Source organism: Alosa alosa, chromosome 3 (genome assembly GCF_017589495.1).
Source record: "Alosa alosa isolate M-15738 ecotype Scorff River chromosome 3, AALO_Geno_1.1, whole genome shotgun sequence".
NCBI lineage: Eukaryota > Metazoa > Chordata > Actinopteri > Clupeiformes > Clupeidae > Alosa > Alosa alosa.
The window spans coordinates 19,613,256-19,635,286 of NC_063191.1; the positions used below are offsets into that span (position 1 = coordinate 19,613,256).

Consider the following 22,031-nt stretch of genomic DNA (forward strand, 5'->3'; position numbering starts at 1 on the left):
TTATTTATTTTCATTACTTGACATACTTAAAGGTTTGGAAATATATATCTGGTCTGTTTCTTGCACATTTATATACTGTAAGGCATCAGAAATGGGCTGTGGTTTTGATAATTTATGTTTGGGTATTTCAGTTGACCTTAATCGCAGTGGAAACAATTTATCATCCCCCCTGGTTCTGTTTTTTTGGCTAGTGGTCATTAACATTTTGTTTACATTTCGGAAGAAGTGGTTATGCTTTAACAGATATAAAATGAAGCAATCATGTCGAATGTTGGAAACCACTAAATCTATATATGTATGAATGTTTGTATTCATAAGTCTTTTATGGTGTTTAAAGCAAAAAACTGCACACATTTTTTTTTTTTTGTGGGCTGTTTTAGTTCAGGTGAAATCAGGACTGAAAGGAAATAGTTTGTTTTCTGAATGTCGTGTTCAGAATGGGAATCCCTTTCCCTTGACTACGATGCTTTACTCAGATGTTGTTGCATGTCGTAGAGGACGTTGTCTATTGAAGGGGGTGACCCACTCCAACCCAGCCTTTCATCTCTGCCTCCTGTGGATCTCTGTTAAGATAGTAAAGCAGACTGACTCATCTGGCTGATCTCACACCACGATGCCTGCACTACGCGGGTGTAATGGGGAAGTAGGTACCCGTGACTTCATGGCATATTTAGTTCTATCACTAACAAGCTTCTTCAGCCATTGTTTTTATTTATTGCTTAAATGATACTACATACCTTGGCTGAGGATATGTAAACTGTTTCCCATATTTGAAAATGATTGATGACCTCCACGGCAGGAAACTTGTTTGAGCATGTTTTCATGTTTTATCTGTTAGTATTTTCACATCATTTCTATTACTTTGATCCACTCCTCAGCAGCACATGAGGTTGCAGTTGCACCTTAAACTGTTTCTGCATATTAGACACTCAACGCCAAAAATAATTGTTTTGCTTTGTGAAGAATTAAGTGTGCATTATGCAGAGCAGAATCTGTCAAAACAGTATCTTAGACATTAGGTTTCTCAATGCAGCATTGACGCAATTGGCAGCATATGACTGGACAAGCTTCGCTTCAGATGCAAGTTCGACTTTCCAACAATACAGAAAGATGAGTTTTCCTGGCGCCATCATCTAGTACCCAACACACCTGAGGGTCAGCTCCACTGCTGTGTGATAGACTCTGCGTCTGGAGCTGGACATGGTGAAGGTGCCTGGCATAAGGGCATGGGAGCAACTGCACTGCTGCCATCTTTTCACACACACACACACACATATACACACACACACACTGACAGAGTAAGATAGGAGCTCCCAGCCCTGGGGTGTCCAACTGTGTGCTCAGTGCAAATGCCAAGCCCTAATGACAAGCTCCCACAATGAGGCCTCAGGTGCCTGTCAACTCTCGGTGCCTTTAAAGCTCAGGATTATCTTCAAAAAAAGAGACAAAAATCCTGCAGCGTTTGAAATTTGAAGAAAGCCAACAGTGCCCAGTGCTATCAGATTTGACTCTCTTTTCTTGAACGCCGAGGAAGATCACAGGCCGGGCTTTAGTGATGTATTTCATTATTTATTTACAACCCTCCTCTTGACATGCGTGACCTTCAGGGGTGTGGAGGGAGAGTAAAAGGCTGAGATCTGATGTAGTGCCGCATGTGACGTCTGTAAATGATATGCAGTGAGAGAAACCCATCATAAAGCTCAAATTGGGACTCGGATTGTGGAGGCTTCTAGCACAGTAGCCCATGAGCCCAGGGTTGTCTGTGGAGTTGACTGGCCTTCCTGCGCTGCTTGTTCTCTGCTGCGGGTCTGCTTTTAATGAGCCTCTCCTCGTGAGGACTGGCCCTCCGTGCTCAGAGCTGCTTGAGTGCAGCTTGTGGCTCTTTGAAGCGCATTTTAACATTGGAACCTCTCAAGTCACTTTTTTCTTCAAAAAGTCCTGTCAGAATATTTCTCCTCTCTTGAATACATTAATGACAAATATAATAAATGTTCGATTTACTCTGTGTGTGTGCGTGGATTTGAGTGAATGCGCGCTGTGGTGGGAGATTGCAATGTCCCATGCTGCCTAGTACCCAACCTGTCATCAGAAATCAATAAATAACTTTCCCTGCAGTACATAGTGCTTTCAGTCAAAAGGGCTCAAGACCTCCCGTGATTTTCAATGAGAGCCACCCAACCACAGAGCCCGCTTTGTTTTAGGACTCCATTCCTTCACTCTCGAAGATCCTGTCATCTGAAATTGATCAAGTAACTGTAAAACAAAGCTCAAATGCCTGAGCGCTGACGGGCAGATGCTGAAGAAGCTGCCTGATGCCTAATGGGCATGTGAGATGACGGGGTTCAAACAGTATCAGGGCTGCGCACGGCCCGGTGGGATTCCTTCTCCTGTGCCTCTGCTGTGTGTGAAGGGAATGAGGGTGTTCAGTTCACTCTGCACCACACACATGCAAACAGATTGAACTCAATATGGGCCATATTAATCATGCCCTGTGGTCACCCTGCAGTACCTACGCCATGTTGTCATCAAACCCCTCAGCCGAGCGGGGGTGAGGGGGACTAGGCAATAGAGGGAGAGAACTTGGTTGGGCAGATCAGCGCGGCTGCAGTCATGACGTTTCAAACAAACAAATGGGGGGGATTAATTCAGCTTTTTAGAACATGGAAAACAAATATAATTGCGATAAGAAGTTAAGTTAAATAACTGAAAAAAGTTTTCATTTCTAATACTTCTTTATTGCGATGCATATGTACAGTAATAAGTTATATATACACTTACATCTTGTATTGTACATCTGGTATTGTTTTGCTTCTGTATGTCTTAAAATCTACTCTGTAGGAAAAATATGTTGAGGTAAGTGAACCTGTTATGTACACATTAACCAAGCACAACCAAATTTCTGTCATTCACTGATAGCTGTCCACTCCTCTTTTACATGGTGAAACAAGAAATGTTTGGCAGTGAATACATATTAAAAGCTAAAGATTGTACATGCAGATCAGTTCCTTAATACCACCGGAGTCCTGCTCCTCTTGAAATGAATGTTTTGGTAACACCTGAAAACTGGGTCTTAGTGTAAACACAGTACTGCAAAGACTATGGCCACACTTTCACATATTTGTTCTAGACGAAAGACAAAAGACAAACCGTTTCTATTTGTAACACACACTAGCTAACAGTTATGTATAATTGTACTTATCAGACCAGTTACTAAATTGTGTATCGGAATTATATTCATATAATTAACATTTTCATAATAGATACAAAGTAAGAATTACAACAAATTCAACTGAATTTGTAAAATTCAATGGATTGTCTGATTATGAAGAATATGCATTACAATGGGACTTCTCTATGATGCTTGGAGCAAACAATAAACCAATAAGCACAAAAATGAAAACAGGGCACAACCATGTTCCAACATTGCATTAAGTTAAGAGCACTTGTCATTTACAGCTTATTTAGAATTCACTGCCTCGAATGTATAAAAGTGAGCTAGTAGGGCCTACTGTACACTGGTCAACAGGCACGTTGCGGTCATGCCCGTTTCACTCCCACCTCAGGCATAGTTAAGTGCTTCAGCGGCTGCCTCTCTGTTATATTGGCCACTTTTATGGCTTTTCCATTTGGTCTTATTAGTTAATTGGGTGCTGGAAATCACAGGCACTTTGTAAACCACCAATTTCGGCCAATTATAACCAGCAGCGGCAACAAACCGCAGGAGGTGAAGGCTCAGGCTTACGAGGGATACGGCTTCTCCATCTCGCCTCCCCTCCATCAGTCAAGCTCTTTATGACGAGACCCTAAACCCGTGAATAACAGGATAGTGAGCCACATAAATGTAATGTAAGAGTTCTATGTGCATAGACATCTGGTAGACTTATAACTGTCTAGCTTTGGGAGAGAGCTGTGGGAGAGTGTGAGTGAGACCAAGACTTCAAGTGAAGCTGATACACCTTCATGTGAAGCTAACAGACCTCTAACAGTAAAGCTTATGAGAAAGGCTGTGGTGGTCTTGGCACTATGTGTGTGTAACACGTAACGTGTGGCACTTCCATTATATATAGAAGCTGTTTTTAGAGCCTTCTTTCCTCTGAACCCTGTGAAATGATCAAAAAGACACTGCCTGTTTGAAACTCAACCACTTCACTGGAGCATCCTGCGTTTGCAGAGTTTGCAGGGCATTCTGTTGTTTGCCTGTTCTTTCACCCAATCATGAGGATAATAGAAACCAACTTGTGGCTTGTGGGAGACATAAAACAACCAAAACAAGAGAAAAAGAAACAACTGACAACTTTAAAAAGTAAAAAGAAAAATACGAAATAAAAAATTTTAAAAATCCGAACCGGACTTCATGATTTATCTCAGGCCCAGGCTGTTCGTAGTCCCTAATGAGTTCAGTAACTGTTGGTTCCAGCCTGCTGTGCAGTGTGAGTCAGAGAGGGAAAACAACAGGCAGGCAACGTGTGAGGGACGAGGCTCCGTATGCACGCCTGTCCCTCTGTGTCTCTGCCAGGGGGGGCCTGCTGCTATTCTTCATGTGAAGCGGAGCTGTTAAAGAGGTGGGGGGAGGGGGGGTTTGGTGGGGAGAGAGGAGGTGCTTAAACACTGGCACAGCGGGACGTCAGAGCGGGGCCCACGGAAATGTGGGGCACCCCCTCCAGACCGCCAAGCAGGTCTATGCACAGCGACTCCACCGCGTCCAAGCGCTCGATCTGCACCAGCTTGGTGAGCAGGTCGGGGATGCTGTAGCCAGCTGTGCTGATGCGGTCAAACAGCTGCATGCCGTCCGTCATGCCCCCGATCTCGTCGCGCTTCAGGCCGAAGCTCTCGGCCAGGTGACGCCACGTCTTCACCACCGCCTTGTCTGTGTTGTAGGTGGAGCTAAGCATGCGGCTGGTCTTCTCCAGGCAGTCGAAGGGCAGCTCCGTGGGACTCTGACCTGGCAGGGCAGGAGGGAGAGGCTCTGGTCACGGTGTGTATAACTATAATATACTCTTTTGATCCCGTTAGGGAAATTTGGTCTCTACATTTATTCCAATCCGTGAATTAGTGAAACACACTCAGCACACAGTGAGGTGAAGCACACACAAATCCTGGCGCAGTGAGCTGCCTGCTACAACAGCGGCACTCGGGGAACAGTGAGGGGTTAGGTGCCTTGCTCAAGGGCACTTCAGCCGTGCCTACTGGTCGGAGTTCGAACAGGCTTTCACATATGGTGACTGGGGCCATGAGTTAAACTCAGTGTTAGATTCGTTATGCGACTTTTTATTGCCGGACCCCAGGTAGGACAATCGAACATGAACATATTGTAAGATTATAAGATTACAACATTAACATTATATTATTACGTCTATTATAACACAGTGACTTTTACTTGTTTGGAATTGTATAGAAATGTAAGAGATATGAATACACGCTGTGTGATACTAACATAATAAATACAACCCTTTGAAAATTTGTAAAAGATTTGTTTCCATTTCTTCTCCGATTTTAAAAGGGTAGAGCTACTTCTGATCTATGCCAGTGCAGAAGGAATTAATTTTGTTGTTATAACAGAGAGTAGAAAGGAACACAAACATAAGCCATGGCAGTGGAAAAGCTCATATCCAAACAGCTTGCCTCATTTGGTCAGTGTTAATGTATTCAAGAAAGATACAAGATGTCTGACAGATGTACTGAGATCAGTTTTGGTGGAAGTGCCTCTTCCACAGCTCCAGATGCAGCTAGGCATGCTCACTCAGTGACCCAGGAAAGCACAGACTTATTGCACATGAGCTCAGTTTTATGCAAACATTTTCTACGATAAGCTACCAGGTTAGCGCTGTACGCATGATATTGTTCAAGCACGCCATTCAGTGGGGACTGTAGGGGCACAAAGCACTTGTCTGTTTAGGCTGCAGTTAGTGAGAAAAATCACTTACCCTCAGCAACACTGCAGGCCTTTGTGTAGAGATCCAAGATTTTTTTCCTTCGACTCTGAATCTGCAGGTACAGTGACAAACAAGAAGTCAGCCTGAGTCAGGAAATATGACCTCTCTGTCTCCACTGACTTATGAATATTAAAACATGATAGCTTACACCTTAAAGAATGACGTAGAAGCTGAGAACAGAGAAAAGGATATTTAAGCCGTCAAATGTATTACTCAATCCATCTGAACTCAGCCCCTTTCTAACACTCATGGATACACCAAAGGGCATGTATTCCGCCCACATGACCTATGACCTGGATGTGAATGGCATATGGCCTGAGAGGCTCACCCCAGTGGCCTTGTTGTTGTTGTTGTTGTTGCAGATGGTGCTGGCTGAGCAGGTCTTGTCTCGGGTGAGGTGGACCAGCGAGAGCAGGCACAGGTCAGAGGCGCCTTGCTTCTCCTGAGCCGCCTCCTCGTCGCTGTCAATGCTGCGGCTCAGCAGCTGCTCATTCTCAGACGAGGCGTCGTTCTCACTGAGGACCACAGAGCACAGGACTTAGAACATGGAGTTAGACAGGTAGGCCTACAGTATGTTTACTGTTTAGGAACAACGTCTTGTTTATCTGTAAAAGCACAACCAATATGATCATTTGTAATATGTTATCTTGTGATGTTTGGTAGATATTTACCAATGGTTCCTGATTTTTAACATCACCACCTTAAGTAACCTCACTTAGGCATATTACACAGCGTGCAGAACAATTGCCCCCTCTGACTATTTCAGGTAAAAGCACCTTGTTGACAAAGGGTGCACAGAGATGCTCACAGAATGTCATTGTTTCTAAGACATATAATACCTGCTCTGACTTGGCAACCACCACACTGAATTAGCACATCCTCTGGCATGCGCTGCTTAGCCACACTATTTACCCTAACTGCTGGGGGATGGGGATTCACCATCATAGTGGAGTTCCTCTTACCCCGCTACAGTTTCCCAGCAGGAGTATGGCAACAGACCCGCATTTATCTAGTTAGTGCAGTAGGCTAAACTAGTTTATAAATATGATTAAAACACGTAGCATACACCTGCACTGTAAGACTATACTGATGTGTGTGTCTAGCCCCCATGAGCATTCATCTGTTCTCATGCCTAGCCTGTAACAGAGAATAAACCCTCATTGTCTGGTTGAAGATGGGTCAAGCAGAGAAGCTGGTTTCAACTTCTCCTGAGACAGGTGAAAAAAAAGAAAGAAAGGGTTTAGGGCAAAGAACTGTCATCCTCCAAAGCAGTGCTGTTTTCACCTGGTGGTTTGGCTGAGACGGCTCATAATTATAACTCCCTCGATTATGTTTGTGTAAATGAACATCTCGCCCTGAAACCCAGGCTTCAGGGCGCGTTTGTGCTCAACTACCTCATCCCTCCCAAAGCCACATAATGTTTCCAGTAAAAAAAAAAGACTCGAAGTGAACTTGGTTTTCCATGCCATGCTCATTCAAGGGGGTACACACATACAAAACCATTCCAGAACTGCCTACGCCATGAAAAGAGCCAGCAGCTACACTCAACTGCTAGAACTTGCCCTGTGGTGACTTAATTACCGGCAGATCCTGAGCAGAAAATCAGATAAAAATCATGTCTTTGAGGCCTTCGTTCAAGTTTCAACAGAGTCTGCATGTTCTGTCTTTGTTGTCACATTTAGACTTACTCCTGAAGTATGGAGAAAAATGTAAATATATAGTAAACCATTAATAGTTGTTTAATTAACTATCTATTTAGAGGCTTTTCAAATGAGACATGTAATGCAGTATGCATGCATCACAGTGCAGTTCTTACCTTTTCACTGCCTTAGGAGGAGTCGGTTTGAGCTTGTCAAATTCATCCTTTTCTGAAAATATGACAACATTTTCTGGGAAAAAAAGAACAAATAAAATAACAAAATGAAATGTATTGTAATTCAAAACAGGCCAGCTTAACATTAACAATTGTAAACTGCAAATGTTTACAGTAAATGTTCTCATGTGCACTGTTCTCTTTCTCCATCTCCTCACAGAAGAGCTCCCAACCAAACAACACCAGTCACTAGCCCTGCTCTGTTATGATAAATAAATGAGTTCAGGAAATGGTAACTATGATGTCTCTCTGAATGAATGTCATAGGTATAATCCTCCTCTTAGGCTGTGATGAGAAACAAGTCCACCACCTATGAAGATAGTAATGAGATGTTTTGTTGGACTGGCTCAAAGGAGCCTGGCCCACACTGGTAGAATGGTTTGAAGTGCATTCACTGGAGAAATCAGTTCAATGTGCTCTCAGCTATAGAGCTACTGTCCATCAAACTGAGTCTTGACGTAGGAACTTAATCAGGTGCTTTCAAAAACAAGACAGCTGGTCGTGCATGCACAGACTCCAAGCACAGATTCTGGCAGTAAACTATTAGCCTTTCTCAATGCATTTTAGTGACAAAAAAACTCTGAAACTCACAGTTAATGCTGCCACTGACATAACACACTTGAGGGTGGGCTTTTATGAAAACGAAACATCAAAAACATTTCAGTATCATAGTGCAGCTGGAGGATCCCTGTGGCCTATTCTCCTCTCTGCTGAGCCAGGATGGAATTATCCAAACACCTCTTAATCACCTCTCTTAAGAACCAAGCCAGGTGGAAGAGAAGATCTGACAACATGAAGTTTGCATCAGGGTCTATAATTGGACCTAAACCTGCAAGCTGACAACAGGGACTGTATAACTAATACAGTTTGACAAGCGTGGGAGAAATGATTGATGTTGTGCTCCGTCCTGATGAAAAGTGAATTCCTCTGCAGCAGTACATGTTAATACACTTGCCAACTTGTCAACCTCCAGCCATGTGTGAATAGTGCATCGGAGGCAGCTGATAACTATTACATGGTTCTAAAGCGGCCATTCAGACCTCAGGGATGGCAAACAAGGTCCTGCCAATGAGTTATCACCTAAGTTTTACTCCAAGCAGGTCTCATCAAAACAAGTAGTTATCAGTTTATGCTGTGCTCTATTAGACAGTGGCACATACTGTATGTGTGCTCTGCTTTGCAGCAGCATTTTCATAATCAAAAAGGTAGATGTTGAATGCATCTAAAATACCCAAACTTAATGATCAATTGCACTTTAGCAGTAACTGTCAGTGTCAGGTTCCAGGCACTCTAAATCTGAGTCTATTACACTGAGTCTGAACATCTATAGCCTACAGCTACAGGTAAAACCTTAACTAAACATTCCAAGAGGTCTTGCTCACCTCACAAGAGGTATGTAGACCACAAAACTGTCAGAAAACACCAAAGAATGGAAGTGCAGAACATTTGCTATGTTTCCTCAGTCAACCGACAACACACTGGCTATCACATTTTTAAGTCTGAACTATATTTCATCTGGAGCCTTTCACCTTTTCCAGAAAAGCCTCATACCTTGGACTTCCTTCTTTTCCTCCTGTTTGTTTGTCTGTGCTTCTACGGTTTTCACCATCTGGCCAGAGCAGCAGGCTGCAGGCGGACAAACACAGATCCCATGTAGTTATGCTGTTTCTCAAGACACTCTGTTTACACTGGGAAAGACTTTGGGAGGGGTATCATATGGAAGTACATATACAGGACATGCTGTGATCTCTGTCTTACCTTGTCCACTGGGCTTGGCTTTGAGGATATAGAACATGATGATCAGCACTATGGCGATGGCCATGATGAAGATGGTTGACATGGCAATGATGAGGGCTGTTGCTAGGTGATCCTGCCCAGTTGGACCTATCGCAAGAGGACACAAAATACACACACATTCATGCAGCTGATTGACATTCACATGGCTTTTTTAAACAATGGCTTCTGTAATACATGCTGAATTAATTTAGGTGTTTTTTAAAAGAACAGTGAGTTGGTATGACTTAGTCTATACAGCACAGGGTTACCTTTCTCTGGGTGTGGAAAAATGGTAGTACTACTTGAAGACACGCTGGGACCTTGTCCTGCTTGTTTGGTTGTGCGAATGCCTGCAACACAAAACACACAGTGTCATAAAACCATGAAGGCCTCCACATGAACCAACTGTCCCCATCATTAGGAACTCTCCCTCCACTGTGGCCAGAGAGAAGGGGGCACTTTACAGGCCCCCAGCTCACAAAGACCTCCAAAATGCCAAGCATATTACACATGTCCATAAAATCTGATTCAATGGTTAGCGGGGAACAATATTGAAATGTCAGTGAATTTGCCTGGCCTTTTGTCATTTTTATATTTGGACATTTATGGATCATAAATTTTAAATTTCATTTAGTTTTACTATAAATTAAGTCATCTCCTGTGGGACTGCTGGCTTCCTCATGCTCCACTGCTGCAATAAACATGACTGTCTTTTAGTGTTTGTTTCATTTAGCTCAATGGGATGTGATAGGTACTGTTTGATAAATTGTGTTTTGCTCCAAGTAATTTTATGTCTTCATTATAGCACAGCACGTCACTAGAGTAAACAGCTTGTGTAACAGCCGGGATCATGCCAGCCATCTGTGCTGACCATTTAAAATTGTTGGTGCTTGGTACATTTATTTGAGCAAACTTTAATTTGAGTTCAGGTGTTGACACTTGAAATGCAGCACACAATGTCCCACTTAGACTTCAGAAACGTACATGCATAGGGCTCTCAACAAAAGGACAAACAGGGACTGCTTACAGACCTTCAGTCTGTAAAATGTCACTTAGCACTTCATAACAGATTTAAGGGAACGGGAGAAGAAATGCATGCTGAGGTGAAAGACAGAGTGGTTATAATTATTCATTCACCAAAGACAGCTTTTGTTTAACATTGCTAAGAATGTTGCGCATAAAAGAACATTCTGCAGCCTTTCCACCAAAAACAATTGTTAGTCACTGTGTGTATATACTACAAAATGTATGAGATAATTTGTTTGGACGTGAATATTTGTGCATGCATGTGTTTGTGTGCATATATACTGTATATGTGTGTGTGTGTGCGTGCGTGTGTGTCACTAAAATTATCTCCTGGACATCAACTCTTAGTTGTACTAGCTGGCATTGTAGGCTGAAAGCTGTGAGTTAGTGAGACAAATGAAAGGGAATGACACAGCAGTGGCTACTTTGAGCAGGCAGGTAAAGCTGATCTAGACAACAGCACAATGTCAGCTAAGGCATATCTACGGTTATGAAAACACTTCATAAAAGAAACAACATTTTGTATGGCGATGTTGCACATTAAAAACATTCTGAGACCAGTCCGTGTTTTGCACATCTTGAAGGCTAATTTGGCACATGAGTGATGTTGAGCTATTCCAAATCTGAAGAAGTCATTGTGGCTTCCTCTATCCACAGGCCATTCACTATTAGCAATTATTAATTTCATCCAACATCAAACTGCCTTATGAATTCTGTCTGTCAACAAACCTAGCCAAGACTGCTTAAAGATGTTTGGATAAGGGATACAGTGGTAAAAAAAAAAATAGTTAAAAGTTGTGTTGGTAACAAAAAATATAAGTTAATAGTTGTGTTTATTTTGTTTTAAGAAGCAGTTGGATCATGTCACAAGCTTTTGCATTTGCCTATATTGTCATTCATGTAGCATTTTGCAATGGGACACATCCATACTTAAACTAAGTGCAGAAGGACATTTGGTTTTCAAGAGCATTAGAAAATTGAACAATATACTTAACTAGCACATTTGGGTTTCTATTTTGCATTTGGGTTGATTAAAGATCCTCTACACAATGTAATGTTTGGTGATGCCGTCTAGGCCGGGGTAGTAAATTAAGCTATGGTTTTAACAAATCCCACTACAGCTAATTCAATTTGTCCTGTGACAAAGAATGCCTTGCCATTTTCTTTACTGTTCAAAGCAAGTCAAACGGTCCTTTGATTTCACTTCAATGTGATACTAAGTGACTGCCCTGAAAACAGAGAACACTACAAATGTGGCATGGCCACAATGAAGCACAGTCTTATTGAAATCACCTGTGGCCATGTCACAGGCTGGGAGGTCTGGAATATATTTAGAAGCGTGCTGGACAGAAACTCTGCGACTCACTAGAGAAGTAATATTGCAAGCTGCAGCATGTTAATAATCTTTTTATGCCCTCCATACTTTTAATTATTAGACAACAACTATGCTGTGAACTAGTATAATTTGCAGATTGCCTGGCAAGTGCTAGCCTGTCTTCACACATAACAAGTAACTCCATGTTTTGCTCTACATAGTTTTGACCTTGGTATTTTTGAGGCCCCCGCTCAATGTCTGTAATTAAAATCTAACTCCACTTGCCGTCATCGCCTCAATCATCTCAAAGCCGAAAAACAATTAATGATGTGTTGAAAAATCCTCCTTTTCCATATTCACAGATGAACTCGTCACCTTGTCTCGTAAGAAAAATGGTATTCTATGGTTTTGTGGGAGAATCATTAAGGTTACACCGCAAGTATCAATCACATCCTTGTACAAAACAACTTGTCAATAAATGGTTGGGTTTGATTGATGGAGTTTTCCTGAACGATCGTAAGTATGTCATTTGAGACCAAGAAAGAAAAAAAGATTCTTGCGGAGGTTGATGAGGCCACGACAATGTAAAATTTCTGCATCTGTAAGCTCTTCATCTCCATCTGACATCCTTAATTGATAATCCTACACGTTCACACAGACCCTGCCTGCTATTTGCCTGACTTCCAATTGCACGCAAATGAGACATGATGGAGACACCCATGATTCTCTAGCTGAGCACAGTTCCATTTCAGTTACCTCCTTCACTGATTGTTCTTCAAGTAACAGACAGCATCCCCCATTGACACATACAGTATTCTTAAACAGCAGAGGGAGGAGTGTAAGAATAATATAAATCACAGAGAGATATGAATACATCAACTCTTGTGATCTTCGTAGTGGAGGAAGGTAGCACACGTTGCTGGGATCAAGTTGCTCCTACTGGCGTTGCCGACTCTGAACCACTGGGGCTTTTGCTGCTCTTAAAGAGTGCTTCCCCTAGGAAACAGACCTCTGCTCTGTGGCACTGCAGTCTGCGGGTTTGTTCCATGGACTCAGCTCGTCAGGTATGCAATGTAATCAGCAAGTCAACGATGCTATGAATAATGTGCCAAACGCCAAACTGGTGCCAAAAAAAAGAAAATAAATCTCTGAATATTCATCAACCTCTAACATCACTGCTGATGGACTCCAGGCAGGCCCAAGTCCCTTTCTGCACATTTTACTGATGAGCTACTATCGGTGTCTTAGAAGACTTTTTTTTTTATTCTGGTGATGATTTCAGACGTTGGTTGAGTGCTTCTGGCTCTGAGGGATTTCTGGCACGAGCCTGGCTCTAGCAGGCTGTGTGTGGCCAAGCCCATCTCTCTCTTTCTCTGGGATGAGAAGGAGAGCTCGGCACATACATCCAGGCAAATGGAACCGTTTACCATAATTGAGTATTTCTGCACCAGCAGAAAAGAAAAGAGGCATAGAGTATGTGTGTATGTTCCTGATAAAGGGGTGAGTGGGAGTGAACTATTAGTGTGGAGAGAAAAGTGAAAAAAAAGACAAAACATCCAAATCTAGAACATTTCTCAGAGGAACAGTCCAGCATACTGGTATATATGTTGAGGGGTTATAGAAATAGCGGAAGATAGAAATATGATCATTTCTGAACTAGATTTGCTGTCATGAAAATGGATGTAGCTCATTATGAATGTGGAGTGGTGAAGCTCTTCTGAAAGCTAAATGTGAGACATACCACAGGAACGCTGTGTCATTAAAAAAGTATGTGACTTCATTTGATGACTAGCAAGAGTTTGGTGTGGGCTCATTCTTACACTCTTTAGTGTTCTTCGGGGCATTCTGACAGGAATGACACACCATCCCATAGATATTCCGTGGTCTGCTCTCCAAAATGTAGTACCTGCAAGAAAAAAAAATGCTTCATTAAAAGCGATCTTTTGACAGAAAATATATGTATAAAAGTATTAGTCAGATTAGTTCATTTCTTTTCAAAAGGTAGACATTTCTGTATTATAACCTCCTTATTATAATATTTTAAGATACTCATTTTTGGTTTCTGTGAGCTGTTAGTCATAATCATCAAGATTACAATAAAAAATGGCTTGAAATATTTCATTTTATATCTATTGAATCTAGAATATATGAAAGATTCCACTTTTTGAACTAAATGGGGTTCCAGAGACCCACCTGAATGCAATTTTCTATATTTTACCTCTGCTTATTGGTGTAATCTCAGTATTCCTGATCTTCCACAAGTTCATACTCCCTATGTTCACCTCTGCTTATTGGTGTAATCCCTGTATTCCTGATTTTCTGCAAGTTCATACTCCCTATATGTTCACCTCTGCTTATTGGTGTAATCTCAGTATTCCTGATCTGCAGCAAGTTCATACTCCCTGTGTCCCCACACAAAAATCTTTGTTAGTTACTTGCTGCAGTCCTCTGATGAGCATCTGCTATGTTGGCCTTCCATCAATAAGAGGTAACAGTCAAGACTTTTTCTTCTTTGATTCCTCGTTGATGGAATGATATACTCTTCGCAATAGTTTTGGGATCTTCAAAGAAGATTATCTGTTGACCTTGACATAATGATGGTGGTGTGGGCCCGACCCAGTACCATTCCCACTGGCAAGAGGCTAGTATGGGAGAGAGCTTTGGAAGCAGTAACAGGGCCTACACACCCACCCAGACTGAACTGTCAGAGCCTAGGAACTCCATCTAACAGGATCAGTTTTTTTGCTTGTTGATCTCTGGTGTTCCTTAAATGCTACCCAAGCGTCTTCTTTATTTTGTTTTGAGGAAGTACTTCAGCAGAATGTGAATCAGGATATACTATTCTTTATTTCAGAGAAGAAGAAAAAATGGCTCTCCAACAGTTAGGGTCAAAAAGTTAATGCCTTTAATCCTGGTCTCATAAAAAAAATGGGAAGGAATAATTTATAGCATCAAATCCGTCTGCCCTCAGAGGCATACTGTAAGTAAAGCTCGGGCAATTAATCACACGCCAGCAACTTGTTCCTGTCCTGCTTCCAATATGCTAGGCCTGTTCGGATTTCCTCTCCAGCCATGCTTTCCTTCCCAGTCACAGTGAGATCAGACTGATTAAACGTAAAACAATGACATTTGAAAAATGTTCAGAATCCAAAGACACAGCTCAAAAGCACCACTAAGAAGACACAGCTCAAAAGCACCACGAAGAAGTCTTATTGAAAACACAAGCTGGAGTTGCCAGAATCTACTGGTACTCATGAGAAAATGTGCTATTGCTCACAGGGTTCAAATGAACATTGCACATACAGTAGTATGGAATGAAGGAATTCATTTTTCCACTACTTCATACACACGCTCAGATACACATGTGCACGCTCAGATACACATGTGCACACACACACACACACACACACACACACACACACACACACACAATGTTTACTTTCACTAATGTGCAGGTTTACTAGAATGAATGTAATACCACAGCCAAAAGTCAAATACCCGCACTGACCAACAGCCACTCAACTCAATTCCCAAAAGAGCTGTGTGTGACCACTACAGAGCCTCAAGTTCCGGGCTACTGTCCTGAGGTCTCACAGGCGTACCGCTTCACAAACATGTCTGAAAATGGCACATATTGTGTGTTTAGATGAGGGGAGAAAAAAAAAAAAACATTTGTTTGCTTATATAGAGGGCTAAAATGAATGGGAACACATGTCATGAGCATTCTTTTGAAGTCAGGTCATGTTAGGGCTTTAAAATGAAAAGAGATTTATTCAATATCCTGTGATATCCAAAATCTGTGTTTGTATACTATGGGTCAGAGTAACTTGACGAGAATATAGTCAACAAATTGCACTGACTTGATTGATCTAAAGACAAACATTTTGTCACTCAAAAACAAATATAGGCTTAATCAGTGCAGAACTTGGACAAGGCCTTGGAATGGTATATTAAATGCACCCAATAACGTCCCTTTTTAAAAAGCAGTGTTTTGTATATTTACATGAGAGGGAATTGAAAGCAGACCCCCATTTTAAGTGGGTACAGCTACAGAGGCCTTTCACATGCTGGGTCCATATCCACTGGGTGAGGAGACTCATGGAGGCTAGCGGTGGTGGGGGGGGGGGGGGGATCAGAGGCTTTATTCAGCCCTACAACAAAATGGCAGATGGGTAGTTTGGATGGTGTTGTGGCCAGTCACTCCACGGCCACCTCTGTCACTTGGCTGGTGAGCTGGACCCTGGTGAAGTGGTGCTCACAGCAGAGCAACTCTCAATCTGTTTGTGCTTTTGTGACAGAGCTCTCCATGCACATCTCTGTACGGATCTGTGCCTTTGTTCAAAATCCTATTATTTTCTAGAACTTGTTGATCCCTGGCATTTCCACCATTGGCAAATCTGGCAACAATTTTCAAATGTGACTTATTTTTCATAGCACCAGTATGCGTACAGTAATCAATTCTGACATTTGAAAAAACAGTAAAAAGTAATTATGGGCACAGCCTGCAATAGTGTGTGGTGTACAGTATGTACTTGGAGTAGTGTGTTGTGTGGTGTAGTGGTGTGTGTGATATGGTGTGGCTTGGCTGGTGGTGTAGAGTATGGTGTAGTGGTGTGTGTGATATGGTGTGGCTTGGCTGGTGGTGTAGAGTATGGTGTAGTGGTGTGGGCATGACGTGGCTTGGCTGCTCACCCTGGTAGGCAGGGTCCACACTCCGCATCGCTTTCGGGCGTCCCTGGGATCATCACCGTGGCTCGATACAGAGCGTCACAGTCTTTGTGTCTCCGGCAGATCTCGTACTTGCCCTTTGAGAACTTCCCCGTCGGACACGGAACACAGTCATAGTCCTCATCCTTGATGCCATAACCACAGTTCTAAAAGGAGAAACAAATAAATATGAGCTCGACTTGTACCTTACCAAACGTCATGGAAGCATTATCCAATGAATATACATCTTCATTCAACTTTGTAAATAATATATCTAAACAAGCCAAAGCAAGTACAAGGAATAAACTACCAGTGCGGCTAAATCCTGTTTTCTTACTCCATGTCACTGGTAGCGTCACTAATTGAAAGCTCCCTGTTCACCAGATGATAATGAATAGAAAATGCCAGGGCATGGCCCCAGAGTGAAGCATCATCGCACCCCCGGCCCCCCAGACTGGTGCCTCCATTCCATTCCTTATTGACAGCTCACACAAGCACTGCAGCTCTGCCGATTGAATCCAGACAGCTGACTCACAACATAATTACTCCCAAGGCTCGTTGTGCCCTTAATAAATTAGTCCCCAGCAAGAGAAACACAGTTTTCCTTTTTCTCAATTCCTAAAGGAGAACCTTAGAAACTTAACACAGAACTTCTATGACCTAACCGTCTGAAGTATACTGAAACTACTACTCCATTCTATGAAGTATATTCTAAATGAGTTAAGAGCTAAATAATTATATAATAATGCAATGTATTTTTAAACAACTGACAGATTTTTTTGTTCTTTTTGTCATTAATAAAAATCATGTGCTTGTTGTTGTATTTTAAGTATTTAGTTGTCCCATTTTGTTGTTTCCCCCTTGAAACAAGCAGGAGTGCAATCAACCTGTACTCCTTTTGAGGATTTTGAAATGAATTGGTCACAGCAGTCATTTTTTGAGCATAGGCATTGGAGGGTCTTGTATGAGTTTCCATATGGCTCTGTTTAAGATAACTCCTCTTCATTTTGTCTGAAAGCCCTTTGACTCCAACCCCCAACATCAATTTCCTCCAACTCGGTGGATGCAGGGAGCCCCGCGATGTACAACAAGCTGGGAGTTAGGACAACAAAACATATTCAGAAGGAGACAGAGCTTTTATCTGGCTTTATTAAAACAAGACTATTCTCTCTGATTCACTGCCTCACAAGCATTATTGAATTGTACAAAAATCCAATATGCCAGGGATTTCAGCCTGCTTTTGCCTTTTATTTTCCCTGCCTCTCTTTGTAATATTCTGATTTTCCGATACAAAATAACCTGCATGAACTTAAAAGTATAATTCAGTTACAGTCTTAAAGGACTGGGGGTTGTTGACTTGTTGATAATACTCAGTCACATTTGAATGCGTGTCTTTTTAAAAAAAAAAAAAAAAACATTGCCAGATAAGAGTCCATCTGAATGACATTATTATGAAAGCTTTTTGTCATTTCTCCACTGGTGAGGATAAAGCTACATCATTCGCTGTTCTCTTTCCCTCCTGAGAGAGCCTGTGTGGCTGCCAGGGTCGCTGCTGATACATGCTGCCCTCTCCAGCAGGGGGAGGGGACCGGCCTCGTCCCACACGGACGCGCAGCTCCGCGCCTTCCAGCGCTCCTCACATGGGATATCAATCATCCTGGCTCTGCCATAAGCTTCACCGCTAGGTGGATGCACTCTGACTATCAAACATCTTTCATCTCAAGGGAGTCTTTGATGTTACTACTGTGTTTGATTTTTTTACTCCCTTCAAAACTGAGGCAGACAGCTTTTGACTTGGCGATATGGGCAGGGGTTGGTTGACTTTTCAGATCAAGTGTGTCGTTTGATGTGTGGTGTACATGCTACACCAGGGAGCACTTAGACAGGTTAGAATTAAACCACTCTTTAATGAAAAGGAGATGAGGAGATCACAGATTATTTCAATTACAGGTTGGATATATTGCATTTAAAGTAGTGAGAAGGATACCGGTACTTGCAATTTCTCTGGAGGAATCTGTTTTTATGGACAATTGTCTTCCAAATGAATCACATATTCAGGCATGTCTCGTTTGCCTTTAAGTTTTGTTGTTGACTCTTTAGATTTATGTTTCATGTGTCTCTTCCACAGAGCCACACAGTCAGCCCTGTGTCTCCTTATTAAAATCATTTTATGATGAATAGACGTCAGCAGACTGGTGCTAAATGGTTTGGAATAATGGGTGGAATAGCGAGTTAGCTGAGGATTTTGTGTATTTTCTTTGGCCACATAGTAAGATTTGTGGTGAACCTCACAGTACGAGGTGTACCATGCTGTTAAGACCACCAGACACAGTTAATGGAGGCTGCTCAGAGCTATTCTGGACTGAGCAATTACAGAGATAAAACTGGGATAATGATGATAGTTTTCACTGCATTTGCTCGGCCACTTGGAATGTACTGTTGCAACATGTAAACTTGCACTGGTTTTACCATCATGTTGCAATGCATTGCTACAGCAGGTAAACTGAGCCTGGGTGGTCCACTGGAGAAAGCATGCTGTGGGTGTCGGTCAGCTCACTCAATCTCACTGTCTCATTTCCATCACTTCGACACATGCAAACTCATTCACACAAGCACGCTTCATGCCGTTTAGCACTTCTAAGTCACGCTTGACTGCAGGTCTTGAGTGAGGTGTATAAACGACCTGTTTTTGACATTTATTCACGTCGTTATGACTAATGGAAAAGGCATATGCAGTTAGCACGTAGTAGGTGGTGGTCATACTCACCATGTAGGGCTCCTGTCCAGGTTGGCATGGAGGGCAGGGCTGGCAGCTAGTCTGATTGAAGAACTCATTCTCCCCACAGTTGGCATACTCAGCACTGAGCACAGGGAATGTGGAGACCTGGAGAGGGACATGTCACCATTAACATAGCAAAGTAGACATCCCCTGTCACTAGTTAGGAAAGAACGTTCTGCTATTTGCTTTTTTCCCCTCTCAAACACACACACCCATATACATACATAAACACACACACACACACTCAACAGAAGACATGTAACTGACAGACATATTACAAATTAAGAATGAGGGGGCCCATCAATCATCAGACAGCAGGAGCATACTACAAAAAGACTACAAAAAAATAACGCTCTTGTGAGCACTGCTGCAATGGAATTGTCCTAATAAACACAACAAGGCCATCCCCAGTACATGCAGGCAGACAGTGGATTAAACGCCTTAAAAGAGTTTGCTAGTGATTTACGGCGAGCCTGTTGGTCTGTGTGGAGCCTAGGCTGGCGAGGCTCGAGCTAACCCAGAGCAGCTGGCCAGCCCACTGGAGCCGGCAGAGGGGAACAGGGCTCGGAGGCCACGGCCTTCAGAGAGGGGAGGCCGCACAGACAACAAAGTCACACAGGGCGCCAGGAAGCCACACACCACAGCTTCAAAAAACACTCACTTGCCTTTACCCCCCACCCTAATACACACACACACACACACACACACACACACACACACACACACACACACACTCAGACACACAGAGTCAGACACAAATGCATGACATATTCCGGATGGTAAGGGATGTCCATGCCAGCAGCCAGGGGAAAACAATTAAACTCCCTCAAGGGTTTGTCAGTTCACACTAGTTAGCAGTGCAGTCTTCAGAGGAGGACATATGACTCACCTATATCTTGGCAGCCATCTCAAGATCAAAAGCAGTTAGATTTTGTCTCATGGTAATTTACAACTCCCAAGCATGGCTAACAGAATCAACTAGTGTGTGTGTTTGAAGGGAAATGGTGAAATAGCCAAATCCACAAATAACAAACTCAATTCGCCTCAACTCACGCTTGGTTAGCTTGCTCCATAAACACAGTAATCTACATCCAGATAGATAAATCACAGAATATCTGTTAGAACAAAGGACAATAAATTGAGTTTGCGTTTCTGTAAAAGATAAACAAAAAGCAACCGGGGACACCAAAACAGCTGTCCAAAACAAATACCATGGATCAAAGAAAGAGAAAAAAGAAGTGTATTGCCAGCATCAATAAGGTGTTGAATTGAATGCATGAGGCACTCTCATAGACCATCACCAAATGCTTGTGTGGCATGACTTCAGGTTTACTGGCATGGCAGTTACTGGACTGTGGACTGAACTTGTGATTGACTGAATAATACCCCAATTCAATTTGGCTGATGAACAGCAGCCTGATATACACCTAACCTCCAGTAATCCTTGTGCTTTTGGAGAAGGAATTAGAAGGGTATAATTAAGACAGTGCAAGCTAAATTAACTCCTGGGAGTGCCGCCAAGAACGATTGTGCAAGTTCACATGTTTAATAAAAGGTGAGGGGAGCAGGAGACAGATTAAACAGCTCACTTATTGTGCAAGTTCACATGTTTAATAAAAGGTGAGGGGAACGCAGGAGACAGATTAAACAGCTCACTTATTGCGGCATTAAGAAAGTCTTTGTTGTTGGGGGCTTTGCCAACCCCCCTAAAGTCCGTAGTATTTAGCCACGCCAGTGTTCTTGCCCCAGGTAGACGGCTGATAGTGCTGATGGAGGCTGGAAAGCAGAGATTTACTCAAAAACTCACCAAGAGCAGGGACAGCAAACACCACTCTGTTTGTCCACCTTTCTGGACCATCTTGTCTTGCTCCTGGAAAGAAAGAAAGACAGAAAGAGTGAGTGAGAGAAAGAGAGACGGAGAGAGAGAGCATGATTAAGGCTGATTGCTTAGCCTTGCTGTGACTGGCAGTTGCTCATGTGTCTACACGTTCTGTCTCCACCTCATGCCCAAGAGTAGCAGTGGCTCACACACACACACAGTGTCAGAGAAATATTCTGACCCTCAGCCAGGACTACAACATACAGCCTGCTCAATTTAGCATCCAAAGGTAGACATGTCTGACTTGGAAGAGCTATATATCATTCCATCTCTCAGCAGTTACAAGTGCTTTCTTAGCCAAGAGGAAAAAGCCTCATCTTCCACTGTGGCAGTGTTCAGAGCAAAATTGCACTGACTAACTCAGTCAGAACTACATCATATGCAAGCATATATGCAGACAATCCATTGTGCATAATGGTATAGGGTTGTGATCATATAAAACTTGGATTTTGGATATCACATAATAGTTATTCATTGTTTATTACAGTGCATGAAAATGCACTGTTCTGTTATCCGAAGCCTTCTTCTTTTTATTATTATTCTTCCCACCAAATTTCTGCGTCTAATTCAGCTTCAACCATTTAACGTAAAAACTTTGTTCAAACTTTGTAACGTAAGTCTTGAAAAGGGGACTTGAGGAATGTATTTTTCACTTTTGTAAACTTTATACTTTTTGAGATATTAATAAAAAACAAGCTTATTTTTCCCTATAGACTTTGTATGGGGACTATGACATCATAATG

The 22,031-nt window shown here is 42.4% G+C and overlaps 1 protein-coding gene across 1 annotated transcript in view; it reads right to left on the reverse strand.

Moving 5' to 3' along the window:
• Positions 1 to 2,741: 2,741 nt before the first annotated feature.
• The window catches only part of edar (ectodysplasin A receptor), a 28,393-nt gene continuing 9,103 nt past the window's right edge, over positions 2,742 to 22,031 (reverse strand). The window contains exons 2-12 of the mRNA XM_048239395.1: positions 21,217 to 21,279; positions 19,398 to 19,514; positions 16,616 to 16,797; positions 13,744 to 13,829; positions 9,852 to 9,932; positions 9,565 to 9,690; positions 9,358 to 9,432; positions 7,750 to 7,822; positions 6,262 to 6,448; positions 5,925 to 5,985; positions 2,742 to 4,942 (exon numbers count right to left, since the gene is read on the reverse strand). Of these exons, the coding sequence (XP_048095352.1) occupies positions 4,602 to 4,942; positions 5,925 to 5,985; positions 6,262 to 6,448; positions 7,750 to 7,822; positions 9,358 to 9,432; positions 9,565 to 9,690; positions 9,852 to 9,932; positions 13,744 to 13,829; positions 16,616 to 16,797; positions 19,398 to 19,514; positions 21,217 to 21,267 (1,380 nt within the window). The 5' untranslated portion in view covers positions 21,268 to 21,279 and the 3' untranslated portion in view covers positions 2,742 to 4,601. The remainder of the gene's footprint in view (positions 4,943 to 5,924; positions 5,986 to 6,261; positions 6,449 to 7,749; positions 7,823 to 9,357; positions 9,433 to 9,564; positions 9,691 to 9,851; positions 9,933 to 13,743; positions 13,830 to 16,615; positions 16,798 to 19,397; positions 19,515 to 21,216; positions 21,280 to 22,031) is intronic.